General features: G+C 48.5%; 9 protein-coding genes and 1 non-coding gene across 10 annotated transcripts; 6 read left to right on the forward strand and 4 right to left on the reverse strand.

Moving 5' to 3' along the window:
* Positions 1-399: 399 nt before the first annotated feature.
* MCYG_05857 (conserved hypothetical protein) lies at positions 400-1,537 on the forward strand (the record flags this gene model as incomplete). The annotated part of the gene is made up of 3 exons (XM_002845942.1): positions 400-460; positions 691-1,162; positions 1,231-1,537. The coding sequence occupies 3 exons, from the start codon at positions 400-402 to the stop codon at positions 1,535-1,537; spliced, it is 840 nt and encodes a 279-aa protein (XP_002845988.1).
* Positions 1,538-1,795: 258 nt separating this feature from the next.
* On the reverse strand, positions 1,796-2,186 carry MCYG_05858 (transmembrane 14C domain-containing protein; the record flags this gene model as incomplete). Its single annotated transcript, XM_002845943.1, has 2 exons — positions 1,796-2,123; positions 2,179-2,186. 2 exons carry the CDS (start codon positions 2,184-2,186, stop codon positions 1,796-1,798), a joined length of 336 nt encoding a protein of 111 aa, XP_002845989.1.
* A 368-nt stretch (positions 2,187-2,554) lies between these two features.
* On the forward strand, positions 2,555-3,243 carry MCYG_05859 (OST2p; the record flags this gene model as incomplete). The annotated part of the gene is made up of 3 exons (XM_002845944.1): positions 2,555-2,824; positions 2,918-3,090; positions 3,177-3,243. The coding sequence occupies 3 exons, from the start codon at positions 2,555-2,557 to the stop codon at positions 3,241-3,243; spliced, it is 510 nt and encodes a 169-aa protein (XP_002845990.1).
* Positions 3,244-3,523: 280 nt separating this feature from the next.
* MCYG_05860 (pre-mRNA splicing factor ATP-dependent RNA helicase prp16) lies at positions 3,524-6,684 on the reverse strand (the record flags this gene model as incomplete). The annotated part of the gene is made up of 4 exons (XM_002845945.1): positions 3,524-3,838; positions 3,901-4,003; positions 4,052-5,441; positions 5,505-6,684. 4 exons carry the CDS (start codon positions 6,682-6,684, stop codon positions 3,524-3,526), a joined length of 2,988 nt encoding a protein of 995 aa, XP_002845991.1.
* A 1,859-nt stretch (positions 6,685-8,543) lies between these two features.
* On the reverse strand, positions 8,544-8,965 carry MCYG_05861 (uncharacterized protein; the record flags this gene model as incomplete). Its single annotated transcript, XM_002845946.1, has 2 exons — positions 8,544-8,741; positions 8,825-8,965. The coding sequence occupies 2 exons, from the start codon at positions 8,963-8,965 to the stop codon at positions 8,544-8,546; spliced, it is 339 nt and encodes a 112-aa protein (XP_002845992.1).
* Positions 8,966-9,317: 352 nt separating this feature from the next.
* MCYG_10559 lies at positions 9,318-9,434 on the forward strand. Its single transcript has one exon. It is a non-coding gene; the product is annotated as a tRNA-Ser (tRNA).
* Positions 9,435-9,759: 325 nt separating this feature from the next.
* Positions 9,760-11,341, forward strand: MCYG_05862 (conserved hypothetical protein; the record flags this gene model as incomplete). Its single annotated transcript, XM_002845947.1, has 2 exons — positions 9,760-10,254; positions 10,334-11,341. The coding sequence occupies 2 exons, from the start codon at positions 9,760-9,762 to the stop codon at positions 11,339-11,341; spliced, it is 1,503 nt and encodes a 500-aa protein (XP_002845993.1).
* Positions 11,342-11,967: 626 nt separating this feature from the next.
* Positions 11,968-12,346, reverse strand: MCYG_05863 (conserved hypothetical protein; the record flags this gene model as incomplete). The annotated part of the gene is made up of 3 exons (XM_002845948.1): positions 11,968-12,090; positions 12,153-12,237; positions 12,300-12,346. The coding sequence occupies 3 exons, from the start codon at positions 12,344-12,346 to the stop codon at positions 11,968-11,970; spliced, it is 255 nt and encodes an 84-aa protein (XP_002845994.1).
* A 1,119-nt stretch (positions 12,347-13,465) lies between these two features.
* Positions 13,466-14,803, forward strand: MCYG_05864 (alpha 1,6 mannosyltransferase; the record flags this gene model as incomplete). The annotated part of the gene is made up of 2 exons (XM_002845949.1): positions 13,466-14,191; positions 14,243-14,803. 2 exons carry the CDS (start codon positions 13,466-13,468, stop codon positions 14,801-14,803), a joined length of 1,287 nt encoding a protein of 428 aa, XP_002845995.1.
* Positions 14,804-15,578: 775 nt separating this feature from the next.
* On the forward strand, positions 15,579-18,077 carry MCYG_05865 (conserved hypothetical protein; the record flags this gene model as incomplete). Its single annotated transcript, XM_002845950.1, has 1 exon — positions 15,579-18,077. One exon carries the CDS (start codon positions 15,579-15,581, stop codon positions 18,075-18,077), a length of 2,499 nt encoding a protein of 832 aa, XP_002845996.1.
* Positions 18,078-19,411: the final 1,334 nt, after the last annotated feature.

Below are 19,411 nucleotides of genomic sequence, written 5' to 3' on the forward strand. Positions count from 1 at the left end.
CGACCAAAAACTACAAAGGAGGTCCGCCCCTCTCGCAGGTCAGAGGAAGGCCAACGCGAGGCGCACAGAAGAGAGCGGCGGAAGAGGAGATACAATCGCCAGATAATGTATCTGAGCAGCCGAAATATACGAGACGAAAGGCCGAGCCTGCCACTGACGACGAGCCTCTTGCTTCCAGTGACGAGGACGAGGACGAGTCTGGCTTCGAGGAGGAGATATCATCAATTCGTGATCCACATCGGAGAACTCTATGGTCATCAAAGGACCTAGCCTACCACCTTCATGAAGGCGAGGCTGCGAGCAAGAAACGAAGGGGATCTTTAACGCCAACGAAGACCAAGCAGCCGAAGGGGAAATCTAGATGTATCAGGCCGCCCGCTTCCCATCCTCGCCCTCCAGATGAAGAGAATACAGGTGTATTCCCAAACATACGTCCAATTACGAAGCGGAGACAAGCTGGGTATGGAGGTTCTAGGGGAATCCATAATATTCATGCCTCAACGCCCCTAAAACCACAAGCGGCGCGCAAGAGGAAAAGGGAACCTTCAAGCGAGCCTGACGATGACCCTGAACACTCATCTCAAACTTGCACTAGCAAAGGACCCAAGTTCAAGGACCTGGCGTCCTTCATGGAAGCGCACACTTCTATTCCAGCTAGCTCTGCTCGAGAACACTACCCTGATTTACTAGACTTTAGCGATGAATTTGAGGTCGCATCCCTTAGCTCCATCTCCTCATCTTTCTCTGCGCATATCCCTGCTGAGGTCCAAGAGGGGATTGACCGTCGCACAGCGGCAGTTACAGTGTGCCCTGTGTGTGAGATACCAGTGGACGCGGAATTGTTCAAATCTTTCAAGTCAATGGAGAAGATGGGTCAACAATCTCGATTCTGCTTCCTACACAGGAGGAAGACTGCTGAAGAACAATGGAAGGAGAGGCGATATCCTGCCATAGATTGGGAGTCATTTAAGGAGCGTATCGAGAATCAATTTTCGAAATTGGAAAGTATACTATCACCCGAGAGTGACTCGGTATATCGAAAAATATTGAAATCATCTGCACGCGACCGCAATCAGCAAGGCAATTTCCGTTTTAGTATTACCAACTCGGAGTTAGAAAAGATATCTACAGGGTATTATGGAGCACGGGGTGCTAGGAATATGTAAGAAAAACTGTCTAATTGTCATTCATCCCTGTGGTATAATCCCCCATACTTACAAATCTTCCTAGGATGGAAGTTATTATCGCTCGATTTGCTCCACGGGTGCGAGAGCTAGCTCTATCAGATTCGTTGGTACAGGCAGTTGGGGTTTCCGGTTATGTGCAAGCAGTGCTTGTTCCAGAATTGACGACAATGCTGGTCAAGGAGGATATGGGTGTTGATGACGAGGAAGCTAGGCAGATCATACAAGATAGCATGGAGATTGGCGACCTCCTGAACCAACAACCTGATGATGCTGTGGAACCAAAGGACGAATACCCAGACACGGTGGAAACAAACGAGCACCCAAAAACCGATTCAGTTGATGCGAACTGAAGCGTCTGTTGATAAACCGCATGGCATTTACTGTCGGTTACGTTTTTATTCATAGCATATGGAGTTATTGGGTGTAAAGGTCTGGCAGAATGGGAGTGAGAACATCTAGCGGGATATGGGTTTTCTCTGTACTCATAATATTGTGATATGAGCGTTGTTTATCATATTCCTACTTGTTCGAGTACATAGACCCTTTAGAATTGCCTCTTTCTTCCAACTGGTAACTGTTACTGAACTGTCTGCTGGAAACAGGCACCCCTACGAAGATGTCTTCTTATCTCTATAAGCCAGTCCGAACGCAACCAGCCCATAGGTCGCCAATATGCTCAAACCCACGGGTATGGGTTTTCCTCCAGTTTTAATAACCCTTGGAATAGAGCTGCCTCCTAGAACTGCGGAAGCAAGAAGGCCAATTTCTTCTCCGTAAGGCTGGTGGCCTTGGAGGCGGAAGTAGCTTATAGCGTAGAGCGCCCCAATTGTGAGGCCCGCAGCGATTGACGGAATAGATCCTGTACGTGCATACCCGATGATACCGCCGCAGGAGGTCAGAAGGGAGAGGGCCGCAGCCGAGTAGCTTGTATTTGAGCTCTGCTGTACCAGTTAGAGGCGTAAACAATGCAATGGATACATCGGTTTAGGACTTTACCATTGTTGAATGTGCAAAAGGTGTGAGAGATAAGCGTATCAGTAGCTTAAGTAGTGACTTAATGTTGTCTTCTTCTAATTCAGAGTATGTATGGTAGTTATTGTTTTCACTCTGTTATTGGTTTTTGCGGCTCGACATCAGCCCATCTACATAAATTGGAAGCCGGCGGCTCATGTGCTTATTCATCCATCACGTGATATTTTGGTGACGCTGTTCCTTTCGCGACGAGATATCATATATACGATGAAGAGGACAGACTTGAAGGAGAGTGCATAGGTTTTTCCATTTTTCCACGCTATTGGAGCTATTTGTTTTATAGCTACAAGCTCGTCGTTCAATTTCCGACTCTTATCCCATCCTACTTAGCCCCAATGGCACCAAAACGTCGAGAAGGGCAAGCTGGCGCGGCACCGTCCACTCCCAGCGCAGGCACTGTGAAGCCAACACCAGCTCCTTCGACAGTGCCCAAGCCAACACCATCGAAATCCGCAAATGCCTCCGTGACGGATATTGCGCTGAATATATGGCAAAATTACACTACAAAGACGCCACAGAGGACCTTGCTTCTAGATACCTTCATGGCCTTTTTAGTTCTTGTCGGTGGAATCCAATTTATATACTGTGTTTTGGCAGGCAACTATGTGAGCTTATCCTTTGAAATTATCCATATTATACCGGGGATAACTTGTATGAAAGAAGTCGTGGCTAATTACCAATGTTGCTATGCACTATAGCCATTTAATGCATTCCTGAGCGGGTTCTCTGCCGCTGTTGGCCAATTTGTTCTCACAGCAAGTTTAAGGATGCAAACAAGCGATGTAGGGAAGAGCACTGTGGCTATAACACCTGGCAGTTCTAGCGGAGCAGATACGCCGATTCAAGACCGGGGAGAGGGCTCTAGCGAGAGGTTAGTGCTCAATGTCTATTGGCATGAAAAAAAGAGAAAAACAGAAGAATAGCAATGATATATGTGTGCTAACAGGTATAATATAGGGCATTCGCGGATTACATATTTGGAAGCATTATTTTGCATTTTTTCTGCATTAATTTCATCAATTGAGTGAAGAGAAATAAACATTAGCTCCCGAAAACTGCATTTTTTTCCTCATTCGGCTTAAGAGACTAAACATAGAACGGTTTTGAATGTCTTGTAAGAAGGTGCTCTAATGAATCGTGCATATGACCATTAAGGACATATCAATTTCTAGTATTAATTAGTTATTCCCAGGGGTGACCGAAAATGCCAATCTAAAACCCTATATCATGCAAGAGAGCCCCCATCAACTTCTTTTCTATTCCAGTGCCCGAAATAAAAAAAATAAAATAAAAGGTCTATTCTTTCAGAATCCCCTCCCAACTCTTTTAGACGGCGGCCTTCTAACCACACTACCACTAGTCACCAAGCCACTGGTGGTCCTCCTTACTCCCGGGGTAGCAGTTGGTCTTCTCACTGCAGCCTGGATTTCTTGTCTCCTCTTGGCTGACTCTTTCTCAGCTTCACGGGCTGCGAGCTCCGCGGCCTTTTCACGGTCTGCAGCCATTTGTGTTTCGATTTCCATTTTTCGATTGAATTCACGCTCTGTAACGCGGCGTTCGCGTGCAGAGTAGCCTTTCTCTTTGATTGAGTAAAACACGCCTCCTAGGTCGGCAAGCCACTGGCAAGAAATAATAAGTCAGTATATTATGCAGGTGTGGTATAAAGAGGGAGGCTTCTCACATGAGGGTCAACTGCAGTGACTGTCGACATGTATTCTTTGCTTGTTAAAATCAATTCATGATATACGACGTAGTCTGGCAAGAAGCCAAGACCATAAAGAGAGCTGGTAGGGTGTAGTTGTACTGTAACGCTTGTCCGTAGATTAACATACTCTCCGATACCCTTGACCCGGCCAGCCTGGTGATAGTAGCCAGAGCAAATACACTTTCGAATGATGTCCCAATCCGTGCCACAGCTAGTCAACTGCATTTTCTGCATTTTCATAATGTCATGTAACTGTTCTCGAATCTCCTTGGCTCGTCGGAGAGCCTTGGGATGTAAGAAATGGCGCACGCACCATCCATCCGAGTAACCGTTTGCTTTCCATTGGGTATAAACATGGAGAAGGGTTAGATGATCTGATTCTGGCACGAAGAACTTCTCCCGTGCTGCATCAGACTCTTCTTGTCGCTCCTTAGGACGGTAAAACACGCTAGGAACAGAGAGCATGGAGACTATGGTGAGCATTTCTTCACTGCAGTCATATAGTTCTGAGGAAGTGATTAGGAGTTTTGCAAGCGACGGGTCCATGGGAAATGCACTCATTCGACGACCAATAGCGGTTAAATCGCCCAAGTTATCGATTGCCCCGAGAGCCCAAAGGTCAAATAGCGAAGTTGTGATAGTGTCTTGTGGGGGAGGGTCCATAAAATCAAAGTCCAGCAGGTCTTTGATCCCCAAGGATTTGAGTAGGAGCACCGTGTTAGCGAGGTTTGTACGTTGAATCTCCGGGATTGTCTGTATATAGAACTCGTCCTTGAATGCAAGTTCAGTATATAGATGATATGCTTTACCAGGCCCTGTTCGGCCCGCTCTACCTGCTCGCTGGGACGCATTGGCTTGAGAGATTGGGGTGATTTGAAGTGTGTCCATGCCCATTCGCGGGTTATACACTTTCAACTTTGAAAAACCGGCGTCTACCACGTACATGATTCCATCAACCGTTAAGCTGGTCTCGGCAATATTGGTAGCAACGATGACTTTCCTGACACCTGGAGGAGCCTTGTCGAAGATCTTCGCTTGTAAATCCGCTGGCATCTGGCTGTATATGGGCAACACACTAATCTTCGGTGGGTCATTTAGAAGAGCCAGCCTCTCGTGGATTAGTTCGCAAGTAACCTCAATATCTTCTTGTCCAGTCATAAAAACTAGGATATCTCCAGGGCCCTGCGAAACATGAATGGCAAGCACTTGCTTAACAGCACTGTCAACGTAGTCCTCGCATGGAGAACGAGAATACTGTATATCGACGGGGAATGTACGTCCGGGAATAATGAACTCAGGGGCTCCTCCGTAAAATTTTGAGAATCGATCAGAGTTCATGGTAGCAGATGTCACGATGAGCTTTAAATCTCTTCTCCTGGCGAGGACTTTCTTAATTAGTCCCATCAGGACATCTGTATTCAGAGCTCTCTCATGAGCCTCGTCCATGATAATACAAGAGTACTTGTCAAGATCAGGCTGGACTAAGGACTCTCGGAGCAATACTCCATCAGTCATATCTGTAAGAAACTGTTAGCAGGTGGTCATTCCAAAGGAAAAAAAATATAGAGGAATGAGTATACATTTGATCACCGTTTCACTGCTTGTACAATCTTCGAAACGGATAGCATAGCCCACAAGTCCTCCAAGTTTAACCTCCATCTCCTCGCTGACTCGTTTGGCGACACTCATTGCTGCAACTCGGCGTGGCTGCGTACAACCTATCAATCCAAGCTCCCCGTAGCCATCCTCGTAGAGAAACTGAGTCAACTGGGTGGTCTTTCCAGAGCCAGTCTGTCCAACCACGATAATAACCTGATTATCTCTTATCACTCGAAGTAGCTCCTCCCTAACGGCGAATGCAGGGAGATATTCTCTCTGCTCACGTAAAGTTTTGCTCCTACTAAACGCGCTGGATCCCTCTGACTTTTTTAAATGTGAAGCAAATTTGCTATTGGTGCTGGCCTTTTGGTCTTCCTCTCCAGGAATTGCAGCGGCACTGTCACCCTCATCTTCTTTGACGCCCATGATATTCCCAAGCGTAGTTCCCGCCGCATTCGTCGCATCTTGAGCTTGTTTCTGACGCTCTTTCCGCTGCCTCCTTTCCTGAACAATTTTGCTCCCTTTGCGACTGAATACAGCCATGTCACTCTGAGGATCTCGTACGGCCGGAACAGGCTCCAGCTGCTTTGTGAAGACTGTACGGCCGTCTAGAAATGGGGGGCGGAGGTCATGAACCAGCAAGTGTACCCTTGTCGAGTCGTCATCGTCCTCGAAATCAGCGTCGTAGTCCCTCCTCTGGGCAATGCCGGAGGTCAGCATGCGATTCGTCTCCCACGCATCCACGTCCTTTTGCTTCTGTACAGCACGAGCATTAAAGCGGCGGCTATTCTTCTTCTCAGATAATGCCGCTTCACGGATCTGGTCTGCCCATGCACTTTCCGGAGCGCCAAAGGGGTTATGCGTCTCGTCTCCAAATGTGTGCCCAGATTCGTCACCCATGTACCAGTCACGGTCCAGAGCAATAGCATCATTATCATTCACGAATGCTTCAGGGCCATCAAATGCGTGTTGGTGAGGTGTTGATGCACCGTTGCGGCCCCGGCTGGATCCTGTCTGGCTGTCATCATCGTCCCTGCTGGAGGCTCTGTCGCGTCGCATGAAGATATGCCTAGGACCAGGACCGGTATAGCTCTTTGGCGACGACGGCGTGAATCGACCCGAGCCAATCTTCCGCCGTTTCGGACTCTCTTCGCGACTCATGGTGACCTCAGTTAGTGCTCATTATTGAAATTATCAAAATGTTGCACAGCTCTATCCTGTGTACCGGTACTGCGTTCGACTTTCTTTACAACCGATATGCTTCCAACTCTAAATGATTACATAATTATCTTTTTATGTCGGATCATACTTATCCCGTTAGACGCGCATCCATCTTTGACGACATCTCATCCTTCCAATATATTTAGGAGCTACAGAGAAGAAGTGAAGAGGTATTATTATTTATATTATTATTAATAATATAATAAAAGAAAAGAAAATAGAAGAGAATGAAAAAAGCGAATAAAATCTGCCTGATATACTCCTAGTTAGTCCTTGTGTTCTCTTAGTTTTTAGGGTAAAAAGAGCCTATTTCATGTCTTCTCAGGATGGTGAGGAAGGAGGAATGGCACGGCGCCCGCAACTGTTGGTTGTTAGTATTAGTTATCTCATTGAGGGGTATCTATAAAATGTAATACTAACATTACAAGCTGGCATGTCCTGGCCCAAGGGCCGCAACAAACACTCCACATGAAGAGGAAGAGGAACCAAAGCAGCACCTCCCCTGGGCGCTGTACTAGGACGAGGAGTATCTCCTGGCCACTGGCCGTTACTTGGGGAAGGGCCGTGCTGTTGCTAGTGGTGTTGATGGGCCGGAGAGGAAACTTATGGCTGTTCTGGGGGAAGACCCTATGCTGCTGCCGTTGTTGTCATTGTTGTTGATGTTGGTGTTGGTGTTGTTGTTGTGACGCGGTCACGATCTGTGCAGAAAAAAGGCCATCGCCCTAAGATTGAACCCTCCCCACGTCCCCTATATCTTCCTCCTCTTTAGTAAGGACTTCTGCTTCGTCTTCTTCACTTATACCCTTAACCTCCGCATCTTTATATACGCCTATAATATACGGGAAACTACCAATATCCAAGAGCTGGTGGTTAGGGCTTGGAGTCATACTCAAGCTTACTTAAGGCTTAGGCTTACTCTTTCGAACCCTTATATTAAGCGTATCTGGCTAGATATATAGCTTTACACGATTAAGGAGTATCCCTAAGGATTGTGAGAGGAAAGTTACTTCTATAATTATAGGATTTTGATGCTTCTCAACCCCTTCTAGATTATATACCCCTTAGTCCCGGAATGTTGCTCAAGCTCCCCTGAGAGCACAAACATGAGTTCAGAGGATATAAGAATATTCCTACAAAGCAGCCCAGAGAGCAAGGCGAGAGTTAAGACTAAAGAGGTAAGCTAGGGGTTAAAGCTAGACTTAGGCGAGTACTTCTATAGAGGTATTCACTTAAGGAGTATCTTACTATATTATACCCCAGAATAATCGGATATGGAAGGGGAAATTCATTCTACTATCATTTATTTGGAAAGGGAAGATAGGACAGTAAAATAAACCCGTTGTTGCTGATGTCCATATCGATCTCGTTGGAGCCATCGTTGACAGCTACTTCCCTACTTCTCTTGTCATTGATGATAGTGGAGTGTCTACCAGGTGATAACTAACGCTCTAAGATGAGCGGCTATTGCATAAAAGAACAGTTAAATCTCCGTTGCTCGATTTGTTTCCTGATTACAACGGGTTTCATGTTATATACCCATTTCGAGATACGAAAAATATATAATGTTCGGACATTTTTGCAGACCCTCGATCCCGAACACAGCAAAGACAGAACGCTGTGCAGTGGGAGTAACACAGTTCTCCTGAAGGAAACATGCTCTGCGGCCTCTGGCAGCACCCGCAACCCCTTACACAGCATCCTCCTACCACCTTACATTACTCTATTCCTTTTTTACTATTATAAAACCGGGCTTTCCCCCCTCTTGTTATCCATCTGACGCTGAGACCTTACCTATTCTCTCACCTTTGGATCGGTTCCCAGTTAAGCAAGACCAAATAGCACTTCTCATGATTCCAGAGCCTCTCTTTCGAATCTGATAGCTTCTCCTGCCAGTTCTTAGGGCCGATGATATCGAGGTTTTCGATTTCTTCGGCTCTGCCTTTGAGAGCCAACTCCACAGCCATTGTCCCGAGGAAAGTATCTCTTTGCCTGAGTGCCTGTACGTCATAGGCTATATCCTCCAGCAAGCGAAGCCGTTTATCGTTGCCTCATGAAGGAATAGCCCCTTCACTTCCCTTACCATCTCCGCAACCCGCCATGCGCCTATTATATCGAACACTTTTTCCAAGTTTGGCCCGAACTCTGCATGAACGGCCGAGATGATCATTGAGCAGTATAGAAATAATAAGCAGTTGGGGAGGTCGGCATCGTGTCTGCCCATATTGGAAGATGAGTAGTAAATGGTACTGTAAATTAGAAAGGTGATAGGAAAAATGCGTGAGAAAAGTACGAGGAGCATGTTTATATATAGTCCACCTTGGTTAATGATGTATTCGTTGAGTGGCCAGCCGCTCCTCAAGACCCGTTGCTGCTTGGAGATAGAGCAAACCGAAAAGATTTTGGCTATGTATTAGTAAATGATCATAAAGGTGTCAAAGCACTTATTAGAACCCTGTATGTTTCAAGGCATGCCTTCACTGCTCTCTAGGGAGGTCCCTAGATACATGCCAGGGGATGTGGCGGTAAAGCTGAGGTTATGGGAAGCGGACGGAGTCCCACCAGCATCACACCGAGGCACTGTGGTAGAGTGGTTAATACGTTGCACTGCTACCGTTATACAATATGTATATATATGTATACATAGCCATGCAATTCCTTCGGGAGCCAGGGTTCGAATCCCTGCGGTGTCGCTTCTTTTTTTTTTTTTTTTTACTCTACTTCCTTGATCATACATAGTAGTGGGTAAAGATATAATACGCAATAAATACACAATCCTCTTTTATCTTTGTACCTTGTAGATGGCTTGCCGTAAGGCCGTGGTGACGTTGTGACCATCACGATGCTTGACGCTGCCAAGAGGTGAACAACTCCCCCAAAGCTCGATGGATCAACCACCAACAGCAAGACAACATTCATACCTCTGATACTTTACACATCGATATACGACAACACTGCTACTACTCCGTGTATATATGAAGTGAGGATCTAGCTACCGTCGCTGGCGGAATAGTCATAATGACAACTAAAGATGGGAAACACACCCCGACAACGGACGAACTGCTGGCCCAATTCGATGATCTGAACGTTGGCGCTGTCAATGCCAAACCGGCACAAGCAGCAGGCAAGCAGGGAGGCGTCGAGGACGATGTGCTAGACGAGTTTCAGAATCTGGTCTCTCAGAGGCCCTCGAGTCGGCCTACAACGCCCCAAGTTTCGTCTGTTTCGACCAAATCGCCCAAACCGGCTACAGCTACAGCTACACCGACTACTGACAGGTCCAGTGAGGAGAAGATACAGGCCAGGAAATCAGGAGATAGCACGAGAGCATACCATAGGAGCATCACACCCTCATCGGAGGTTGAGCATACACCACCAAGTCCAGCACCACAAAGCAGCACAGGCGGATGGTGGGGTGGTATATTTGCTACAGCCACCGCGGCAGTCAAACAAGCTGAGGCAGCAGTTCAAGAGATACGGAACAATGAAGATGCCCAGAAGTGGGCGGAGCAGGTTCGTGGGAACGTTGGTGCTCTCAGGGGACTTGGTAAGATATATATGTCTACCACAAGTTGACTTGATGGGCTAACAGTATTCTTCAGGGGGAGAACTACGAACCCTAGCACTTCCAACTGTTACATCACTTCTCCACACTCTGGCGCCTCCAATATCATCTCATGAACGTCTCCAAATCCATATCACCCATGACCTCCGAGGCTATCCTGCGCTAGACCCGCTTATATACAATGTCTTCTCCAGGGTCATGGCTCAGGTCGAAGGAGGCGACCTCCTAGTCGTCCAACGTGGCCAAGAAGCTGCTCCAAAGCGCGGTGAGAGCACCGGTACGAGTCAGTATAACGCTGCAGGCTGGAACGATGGCCCATGGTGGCGGTATGCCTCTCCCGGAGGGGATCGTTCGATCTCCGCCATCAAAGGCGCCATGGTAGCTACCAAACTCGTTCGTGCAAGTGCCGAATCGTACGCAAACGACTTCTTCGCAGCTCGGGGTGGCATAGAAGAAGCTACTCGCCAAGCCTCTGAGATCCTTTCCGACACCAACCCTGTCAGGAACAGCGATATCTTCCTCGCCATCCAAGCTATCAGCCAACCTGTATCAGAAGATCTCTTCCAGGCTGGCGCTGGACCTAGCGGAGACACCGACAAGCCTGCCAGTGGCGTAGTAGAGGCCAAAGAAGATGCCGAGGAAGAAGTGTCCTTCGCCATATACCTACACGATCCGATTCATGGCATTGCATACCACACCATCTCTCAGTCTCTCCCACAAAAGTGGATCGACTGGCTTGACGCTCCTGCCCCCGATGCCTCTTCCGCTGGTGAAACTTTAGCTTCACACAGTGAAGTTCAATCAACAGTTCCGGAGGCTATTGCTGAAATCATTGAGAGCGGGGGGGTCGATCCACGTGAATGGGTAGCCGAGTGGGTTGAGGATGCCATAACTTTGGCAGTAGGTATTGTCGCACAACGATATGTGGCCAGGAGAATGGGCGTTGGCGGCGGTGGTGTGAATAAGGGGAAGATGAAGGCTGAGCAGGCGACTGTTGTTGACAGCGGAGCGGGAGAGGCTGCAAGGGCGATTTAGCAAGAGGGCCCTTTCACTCGTTAGTTCCCACTTCTGGCGTTTGTTTTTTTGTATACTTCTACGTGCTTCTTTTCCGGAGTGTTATTTATGCCTGCTACTACCCTCACATCATTCGTAATCACATAACGACAATGTATATTTTGCATTTCTAAGTGATCTCTTTAGCCTTATCGATACGTAGCTAGCGCAGGTCATAGCGAACATATGTCCACTCCGTCTCATTTAATTGCCCATCACAAGCTCTCTGTTAACGGAAGAAAGCAGGAGATTGTAATTTAACCTCCACTGTACCATTATTCTCCAGGCACCGAGAGCGTGTCAACAACGGTTTTACCCCCAGCATCCGTAAAATGTTCAAAACACCTTACGAGTTCCCGCCAGCCAACCACCCACCACCACCACCACCACCCAGAACTAGAGCCTCAGCTCAAACTTGTCAAGAACATAAGTGATCCCCGCACTTCGTTCCATGTTATTGATTTGTAGCTATAGTGCCGGTACGCCATACCTCGTCCCGTGGCAAGTTCACTTCCTGCCGGACACAGTGATGGTATCATGCCCGGTAATTCGACTATACTCCATGTTAAACGCAAACGGATTAATCACCCAGAGCCGCTAACAGCGTTTCATTTCTTCGCCGCTTGTTTATCAGTCTTCTTATCCTTCCTCGTTCCCTTCAACAGCTCTAGATGCCCGGCCTTTTCAGCCAGCATTCGCTCAGTCTTCCCGGTCAGACCAGAAGTTAATTTCTACACCAGGCAAGCATCCATTAGCTGTGTCCTGTCCGTGGAAATAAAAATTTTTAAGCTACCTTGACCATTTTCTGCTGTTTTATGAGTTTCGCTTTCTTGGGTGCGATTGTCTTTGCGCCTCGCTTTGGGCCCAGGGTCGTCGGTCTATAGGTGGAAGAGCGGTTAGTGGGAGTGAATGATGCAGTGAGTTAGTCGTAGAAGCGCACTTTTTAGCCGGAGCAGCCTTGGTCTTTTTTATTGCACCTTGAGCCATGGTTATATCGGTATTGAAGCGTAGTTATTGTTATTTAGGCTGCTTGAAGAGTCGCTATCGACCTTTTCCTCTTCTGACGTCTTGAAATTTCTAGCCAATAGAATATTTCTTCCGCTTATTAAGTTAACACGTGATATATTTCACAATATATTTTAGTCTCGTGATTGAAAGCTTATGAGTAAGCAATGCATTTCCTAATATAGTAGGTACCAGTCCGTAAAGATATGACTCAGCATCGTACGTGACTATACAAAGATAACAGTTTAAACCAATGATAGTTCTCTATTTCGGTAATAGAAGTACGTTATTTACGTATTTTAATACCGGAACGGTGTTTGCGGCCCGTCCGAAAGCTAATTATTCATCTTTTTGTGCTTTGAACTTAACAAATATTTTATTCGCGACTTCAGAACTTTCGACAAAAGACATCCATGGAGCGCTAACTAGCTAGAGGGTAACGTGGAGAAATAGTCCATCTAACGGGGCCCTGGTACGCCGTACGAACAAACTATGATAAGAGGATCCGTTATTCTTACCCAAGGCACCTCTATCAACTAGGATCTCTTCAGGGGCTTGTTCCGTGCTCCGTCAAGCATCTAGGCCAGCAAGGATTTTTGACATCCCCCACCAGCCGTGGAACGACCTCCGACTATTTCTCGGCTCAATGTCTACAAAGAAAGCAGTGCCACTCTATAAATAAACCGGGAAGTGTGCGAACAAGATATCTCCGAGCAGCCCTGCGTGTCTCGGATCTCTTGTTGAGATTTATACATGCCTATACACGTATTACATAAATAATTACAACAGCAGACGCTCCATATCCCTGCCAGCTAAATTGAACCCATGCAAGGAAGAAGACCTCACCCTGGAGAGAGGCTGCGGTGACTCCTTTCAGGACACTTTCTTGCTGCCTGGCGAACTGGTGGATATTGGTAGCGTCCTCCTGTTGAAAGCTCTATTCGTGGATGACAGTCGCACTTTTTTTATCTCTTCTAAGTTAATACTTACTCGCTCGCTTTTATCTCGAGTGTGTTACTACTACTTTAAACGCTCTCTTGAGGTGACTTCTTCCGAGCGGTTCTTCTCATGCGCTCCGGTTATATAATTTAAAGGGGCAAAATGGCATCGGCGTGGCAGCGAGTCTTGCGCGCGCTCATCATAGCTACCATAATCAGCATCGTTCTCTTTTATTCAGCTCGGCAGTTTGGTCCTGCGCCTGTCAGCAATACGATACATGATCGCCCAGACGATCAGCATAAGCCTTTCCAGCCGCCAGCGCCAAAGCCAGATGAAGAGCCTTCATTGATCTCACTTCCGCCGCTGGGCAAACCAACGCCGGCATCACCGTCAACAGCATCATCAGAAGGTGCTGGAATACTACCGTCCAGCACATCGCCTGTGGCGCCGGTATCGTCATCATCATCCTCCTCGGTGCCTGCTAGCGGAACCATCCCTGGCATCCCTGGCAAAATATGGCAGACCTCCAAACATGCCAATCTCACCAACGAGCAGTCAACCATGACCAACACCTGGCTCGCGAAGAACCCTACTTTCCGCCATGAGCTGCTCACCGACGAGTCAAGTGATGACTATGTGCGCAGCCGTTATGCTGAGCACAAAGATATAGTAGCTCTCTACACCGGACTTACCATCCCTATCATCCGAGCAGATCTTCTACGGTATCTCATCCTCTTGGCCGAAGGGGGCATCTGGGCCGACCTTGACACCACCTGCGATGAGCCCGTGAGTAGCTGGCTACCCGCCGAAACGTACAAGGCGAACAGCACCATCAAGACTGGCCTGGTCGTTGGGCTGGAGCCTGACGCCGACCATGGTGGTAGAAAGGTGTTTACTAGCGGAGTTTTCGCTGCCCAGCCTGGTTCCAAGCACATAAAGGTTATTGTGGACGATATCGTACGTGAACTGTACGATATCGCAAAGCAGAAGAGCGTCGGGCCAGAAGGCATCACGCTCGAGATGATCAGCGACGTCGTCGAGGTGACGGGCCGGAAAAAGATGACAGCAAAGATTATAGAGTCTCTTTCCAAGACTCTTCACAAGGAGATATCGGACACCGATCTCACTAGCGACAGCAAGGAACCGCGATACCTCGACGATGTGGTCGTACTTCCCGTCCCCGCGTTCGCCTCGTATGACGGCAACCCGAAACCCCACGGGGAAGTCCTTGTGACACACCACCACGCGGGAACGTGGAAGAGTGCTGCCGAAGCTGCGAGGAAGAACCGTGAAAAGCAGCTGAAAGAGGAGGCTGATAGGCTGGAAAAGGCAGCCCAGGAGGCAGAGAGGAAGCAAAAGGAAGAAGATGCCGAAAAGAAGAAAGAGGAGGATAGGACGAAGAAGGCCAAGGAGGACGGAGAGAGGCAACGGAAGGAAGACGAAGCGAAGCAGACCAAAGAGGTGCAGGAGAGGAGAGAAAGGGAAGGCAAGCAGCTATAGCCTCGAGCCGGGCGTACCATGGCACCAGTCGTCTCCCTTCCATCCAGCTCCGTACACCCTTTACCTGAAGTTCTACGTGTGTCTCATCTTCTTCGCATGCACAAGAAACCGCAGCTAAGCTGGTTACTGTGTCAATGTCTGCTGCAGGAGCGTATGTTCTGTGCAGAAGGTATATGCGCTACGAAGCACTCTATACATGGCATTGTACTCCGTAACACCACCTCCTGACCCAACATCGTCACTGTCTAACCATGGCTCCATACATCCACCCGCCTCCTGACTTAATATCATCACCGTCTAACCATGGGCCCCATATATACACCACCTCCTTACCCAGCATCGTCACTATGTAGTAACACCCCCTTTGTCATCGTCACATGACGTGCTGAGTCAGATATGAAACACCCGAAGAAACCAAAACATGTAAACAAACATCCAAGGAGCCAACCAAGCAGAAAGCGAGCAAGGAAGAAAAAACAAAAGAGAATCCACGAATTAATAGTTTCGACGGTTCCGCAGGCGAACTAAGACCATCTCCATCCGTTATGAGCTGAGCGCAAGTTTGCCTTCTCCTCTTCTTCATACAATAGAAACCATTCTCACTTTTACCCCTTTTTTACATATATCGAAAGGTTGTCATGTCCCTCGGCTCTCACGAGCTTTTCATCTGACTCTCCCGCTCCGGGCCAATCGGGCGGCTTCTCTGTGTAAGGTAGCTAGTTACCAAGGGAATGGAGACAGGGTCGACTCGCATTATTCATAACAGAGCCGAAGGATGGACAGACGGCCAGAGATAGACTCCTCGAGGTCGAGATACTCTCACCCTCCGTCGACCAGCATCAGCCCCTTCCGCAGCAGATCACCGTCCCTGAGTCCGTCGCCACCGTTCAATACCCAGAACCGCCGGCTACAGCTCCGTAACGCTAGATTCAGGGGAGCGTTGCTTGCTTCGGCGTCTGCGTCTGCGTCTGCACCGTCGTCGAGACAAGTGAGCCCTCCGCAGTCACAGATCGAAACATGGAGGAGTGCGTTGGATGAAATTGAATACGAAGACAAAGAAAGCGCGTACGAGAGAGGGACGGGGTATGAGAGATTTCATACAACTACGTCCAGGCCTCACACCCGGCGGTCAAGCATTCTAAGGGAGTTGGGGAATTCTACCCAGCGACGGAGATCACATACCCCCCGTGTACCGGTGACATCGATATTTCAGACGCAGCCAGACTCGCCTCCATGGTCTGCATCATTTGGCCGGCCAAAAGCTAGTATCGACGACCAGGGCCACGAACCAGAGCCGGACGTTGGCTGGGAGGAGAAGATGCAGTCTACCAGAAAGGCGTCGATTTCATCGCAAAAGAGCGGCACTTTACCCAGTATAAGGCTACCAAAGGGGCGGAACCGAGAGGGCCGTCGTGACGCCTCTCAGTACATCGAGCATCTCGAGAATCAGCTCGCGGCAACACTTCAAGACGCAGAGCTGGCTGACGCAAAAACACACGCTGCTCGGTACAAAGCATTAAACACAGAGTATCGAATTCTAAAGCAAGAGTTGGCTGAGTGGGAAGAAAAGTTTGAAGCTCGTGTGCAAGATGGAGAGGCGGCGATGGCAGAGCGAGAAGCACAGCTGAAGATACGGATACGTGCTCTGGAGCGTGAGGTGGAAGCAAAGGAGAGTAAGATCAAAGAGCTTGAGTGGGAGGTTGAGAAAGAGTCGCAGAACCGACGGACTCTAGAAGCCATCACTGCTACGAATCGCAGTCTGGAGCGTCGAGTCGACGTCTTGACGGAGCTGCTTGCTCAATCACCTGCCAGGGCAGAACTGCCGCAACCGCCGCCGATCACGGTAGCAGATGGCTCCTCTATGGGCAACGGAGAGAATATGTGTCGTACACCTCGACCCAAGTCGATGTTTACCAAGATACCGTTGTCGCCTGTTCGACAGCCCCTTTTCCAACCCACCAGCGAACCCAGCGCTTCTTCCGCGGACCCGTGTAAACGGACTGCAGGTGATGAAGATAGCCGTGCCTTTGAGCTGGCATCTGACTCAGGGTTCGACTCTTGTTCCGGTCCATCACATTCACAACGCACATCCCTCCTATCCAACCAATCTCTTCATGGAGCAGCAGCAGGCCCTGGGTCAGCCACTTCGCTGCCATTATCACCCGAACTACAACTCCAAGGAAAACTACAGTATCGAAAGAGGAAGATGCGTCGCTTCCCTTCTGGTTGCTGCACATTGAAACCTCTCGTCCTGCCTACTGCCTCTGCTGCTCTGTCGCCTTACGCACCGCCTGTGAACCCGTCATCTTCACCCGGTTCGATACAACAGCAGCGGCTGGCACGGTACTTTTCGACATTACGATATTCGAGAGCTGGACCAGGGTATGACGAATCGTTATATGATGATGAGACAGATGGGGATGATACTGACACTGATGCGGCCAGAATAGATGCACTTGCGTCGCTGGAGGGCAATACAGTGCACTACCAGTCCTTTGAAGAGGCGATGGCTGGTCATGACCTGTCACTGGATGACATGGATGAACTGGGCCATAGTTCCTTTGCGGCCAAAAGCCTCTCACCGGGTAGTGAGATGGCAGGTTATGAAGGAGGAACAATCAGACGACGCCGCAATCGCAGTCGCAAGATATCAGCGTTACGCATAGACACTCGTCCAGTTGAACGGATAGTATCATATTCAGCCCGACAAGACGCGTCTCCATCGTTGCTCGAAAAATTACATCTCTACATCCCACAACTACTAGCCAACGCACGAACACTCGCCTGCCGCATCCTTTCCAATGCATGGCATTCCAACTGGCACCGCCTCGGTGGCTTATCATGGTGGTTCCTTGGGTTACTTCTCGGTACGCACACGCGGAATCAATGGTTTAGGCATTCCACATTGCGAAATACAAAATGTCTTGGAGGCTTCAGAGAATCAGAGGCGGAAGAACCGTCAACACCTGCCAGTGTCAACCACCGACCCGGTACCGCGACACAGGCCCTATCGAGATGCACTCCCGCCATACAAGAATGGCTGAAGTTCTCAGTCACGCTCGTTTTAGCTATTGGTCTTGCTGTCCGTGATGGGCCAGGCACGTTGATGTGTCCCTACTCACCGCCAGAAGATGATACCAGGCCAAACGTAGATGCGGTGCCAGAATCCGAAGTCTACCCGCCATCAGGGAGATACCCGTCGATCCGCACCAGCCTATCAGTCCTAAGCCCAAGTGCGCTTCCTAGGGACGAGTTTGATAACAGCCCTGACTGATGCACGTATTCAACGCCCTAATGAGATATGACCTTCTTTTTTGTCTATTTTCCTTTCTTGGCCCCCTCTTTGTACAAATCGAACCCAAGAATCCCCCCCCCCCCACCAGTCTACATGATACATCTTCCGCTGTCTCGTATTGAATACACGATAGTAAACGGATGGACATGGTAGATTTGATTTTTAGACTGGCTCGTACTGGAGCAGATGGTTTCTTGGATAGATAAATAATAAATTCCGTTTACATTGAGCATCCAACCTAGCCAGAAACCAGCCAGCTCAGGAATGGCAATGCTATGGAGCATAGAAGGTAAAAGTCACTGCCAGCCTCGAGAGAAGACAGTGACAAAGGAAAGAAGCAAGCATCAAAAGTAGCTGTCAGAGAAACCGAAATGAGGTGTATTCACAATATGATCCAGGCGTGTTCAGAGCATTGTCGAGGATTGCGTTCAACAGCATATATCACAACAGCACTCGCAGGATTCTCCACAGAGCCAACAGCAGCAAAGAGTCGCGAGACTATTTGGGGAAATGTCAGCCGTTGGTTTTAGAGAGTGCTGCTAAAGAAGGGATGAATATATCTACCAGGTGTAGAGACAGCCTCTATCCTTCTTCTCTTCTACGACAACCTGTGGTGGCGGCTGCTGGTATTGCATCTGCATATACACTGTCAGCCTCTCCGTCCTCTTCCCCGTTTTGCACAGATATCAACTGCTCGTCGAGAAGGTAGTACATACGGGAGCACCCTGGGGAGGGCCTTGAGGAGGATAGCCGCCATTATTATAGCTGTGACAAGGCATTTTTTAGTTAAAGAGATGCGTTTCTTGGCCATGCAGCGAACAGTTATGCAGATGGAATACGAGGAGCCATACCTTTGCTGGGGCTGATTCTGATAGTATCCTGCACTGGACATCTTGATGGTCTTCCCTTTACCTTTGTAGCTGCGCGATCAGGTAGGTTGTATCAAGTGGGAAAAGAAAGGATGCGCTGCTCTGCCAGTCGAAGGTCGCTCGCTACATATATTAGAAGCTGAACCGCCAACGGGCTGAAGGGAGTGCGTAGGACAGGGACTGCCTCTACGCCACATAGTTAAGTCTGCCAATCAATCCACCATCCAACAGCTGAGAGCTGACGTGGCTGATATTTTAATCACTAGCTGTAGAGATACACACTCCGTTTTTCACAGGGATGCCCGAATCACTCACTCTGTCTGCAGCACATACAGGTAGATATTCTACGTTCTCAGCCACGAGTCGCCCATTTATCATGGTATCATTTAGCATCGGGTTCGTTCCGCGACGATACAAGGAGAGATTTACCGCTGTGCCAGAGAT

This window comes from Microsporum canis, genomic scaffold (genome assembly GCF_000151145.1).
Source record: "Microsporum canis CBS 113480 supercont1.5 genomic scaffold, whole genome shotgun sequence".
Lineage (NCBI taxonomy): Eukaryota > Fungi > Ascomycota > Eurotiomycetes > Onygenales > Arthrodermataceae > Microsporum > Microsporum canis.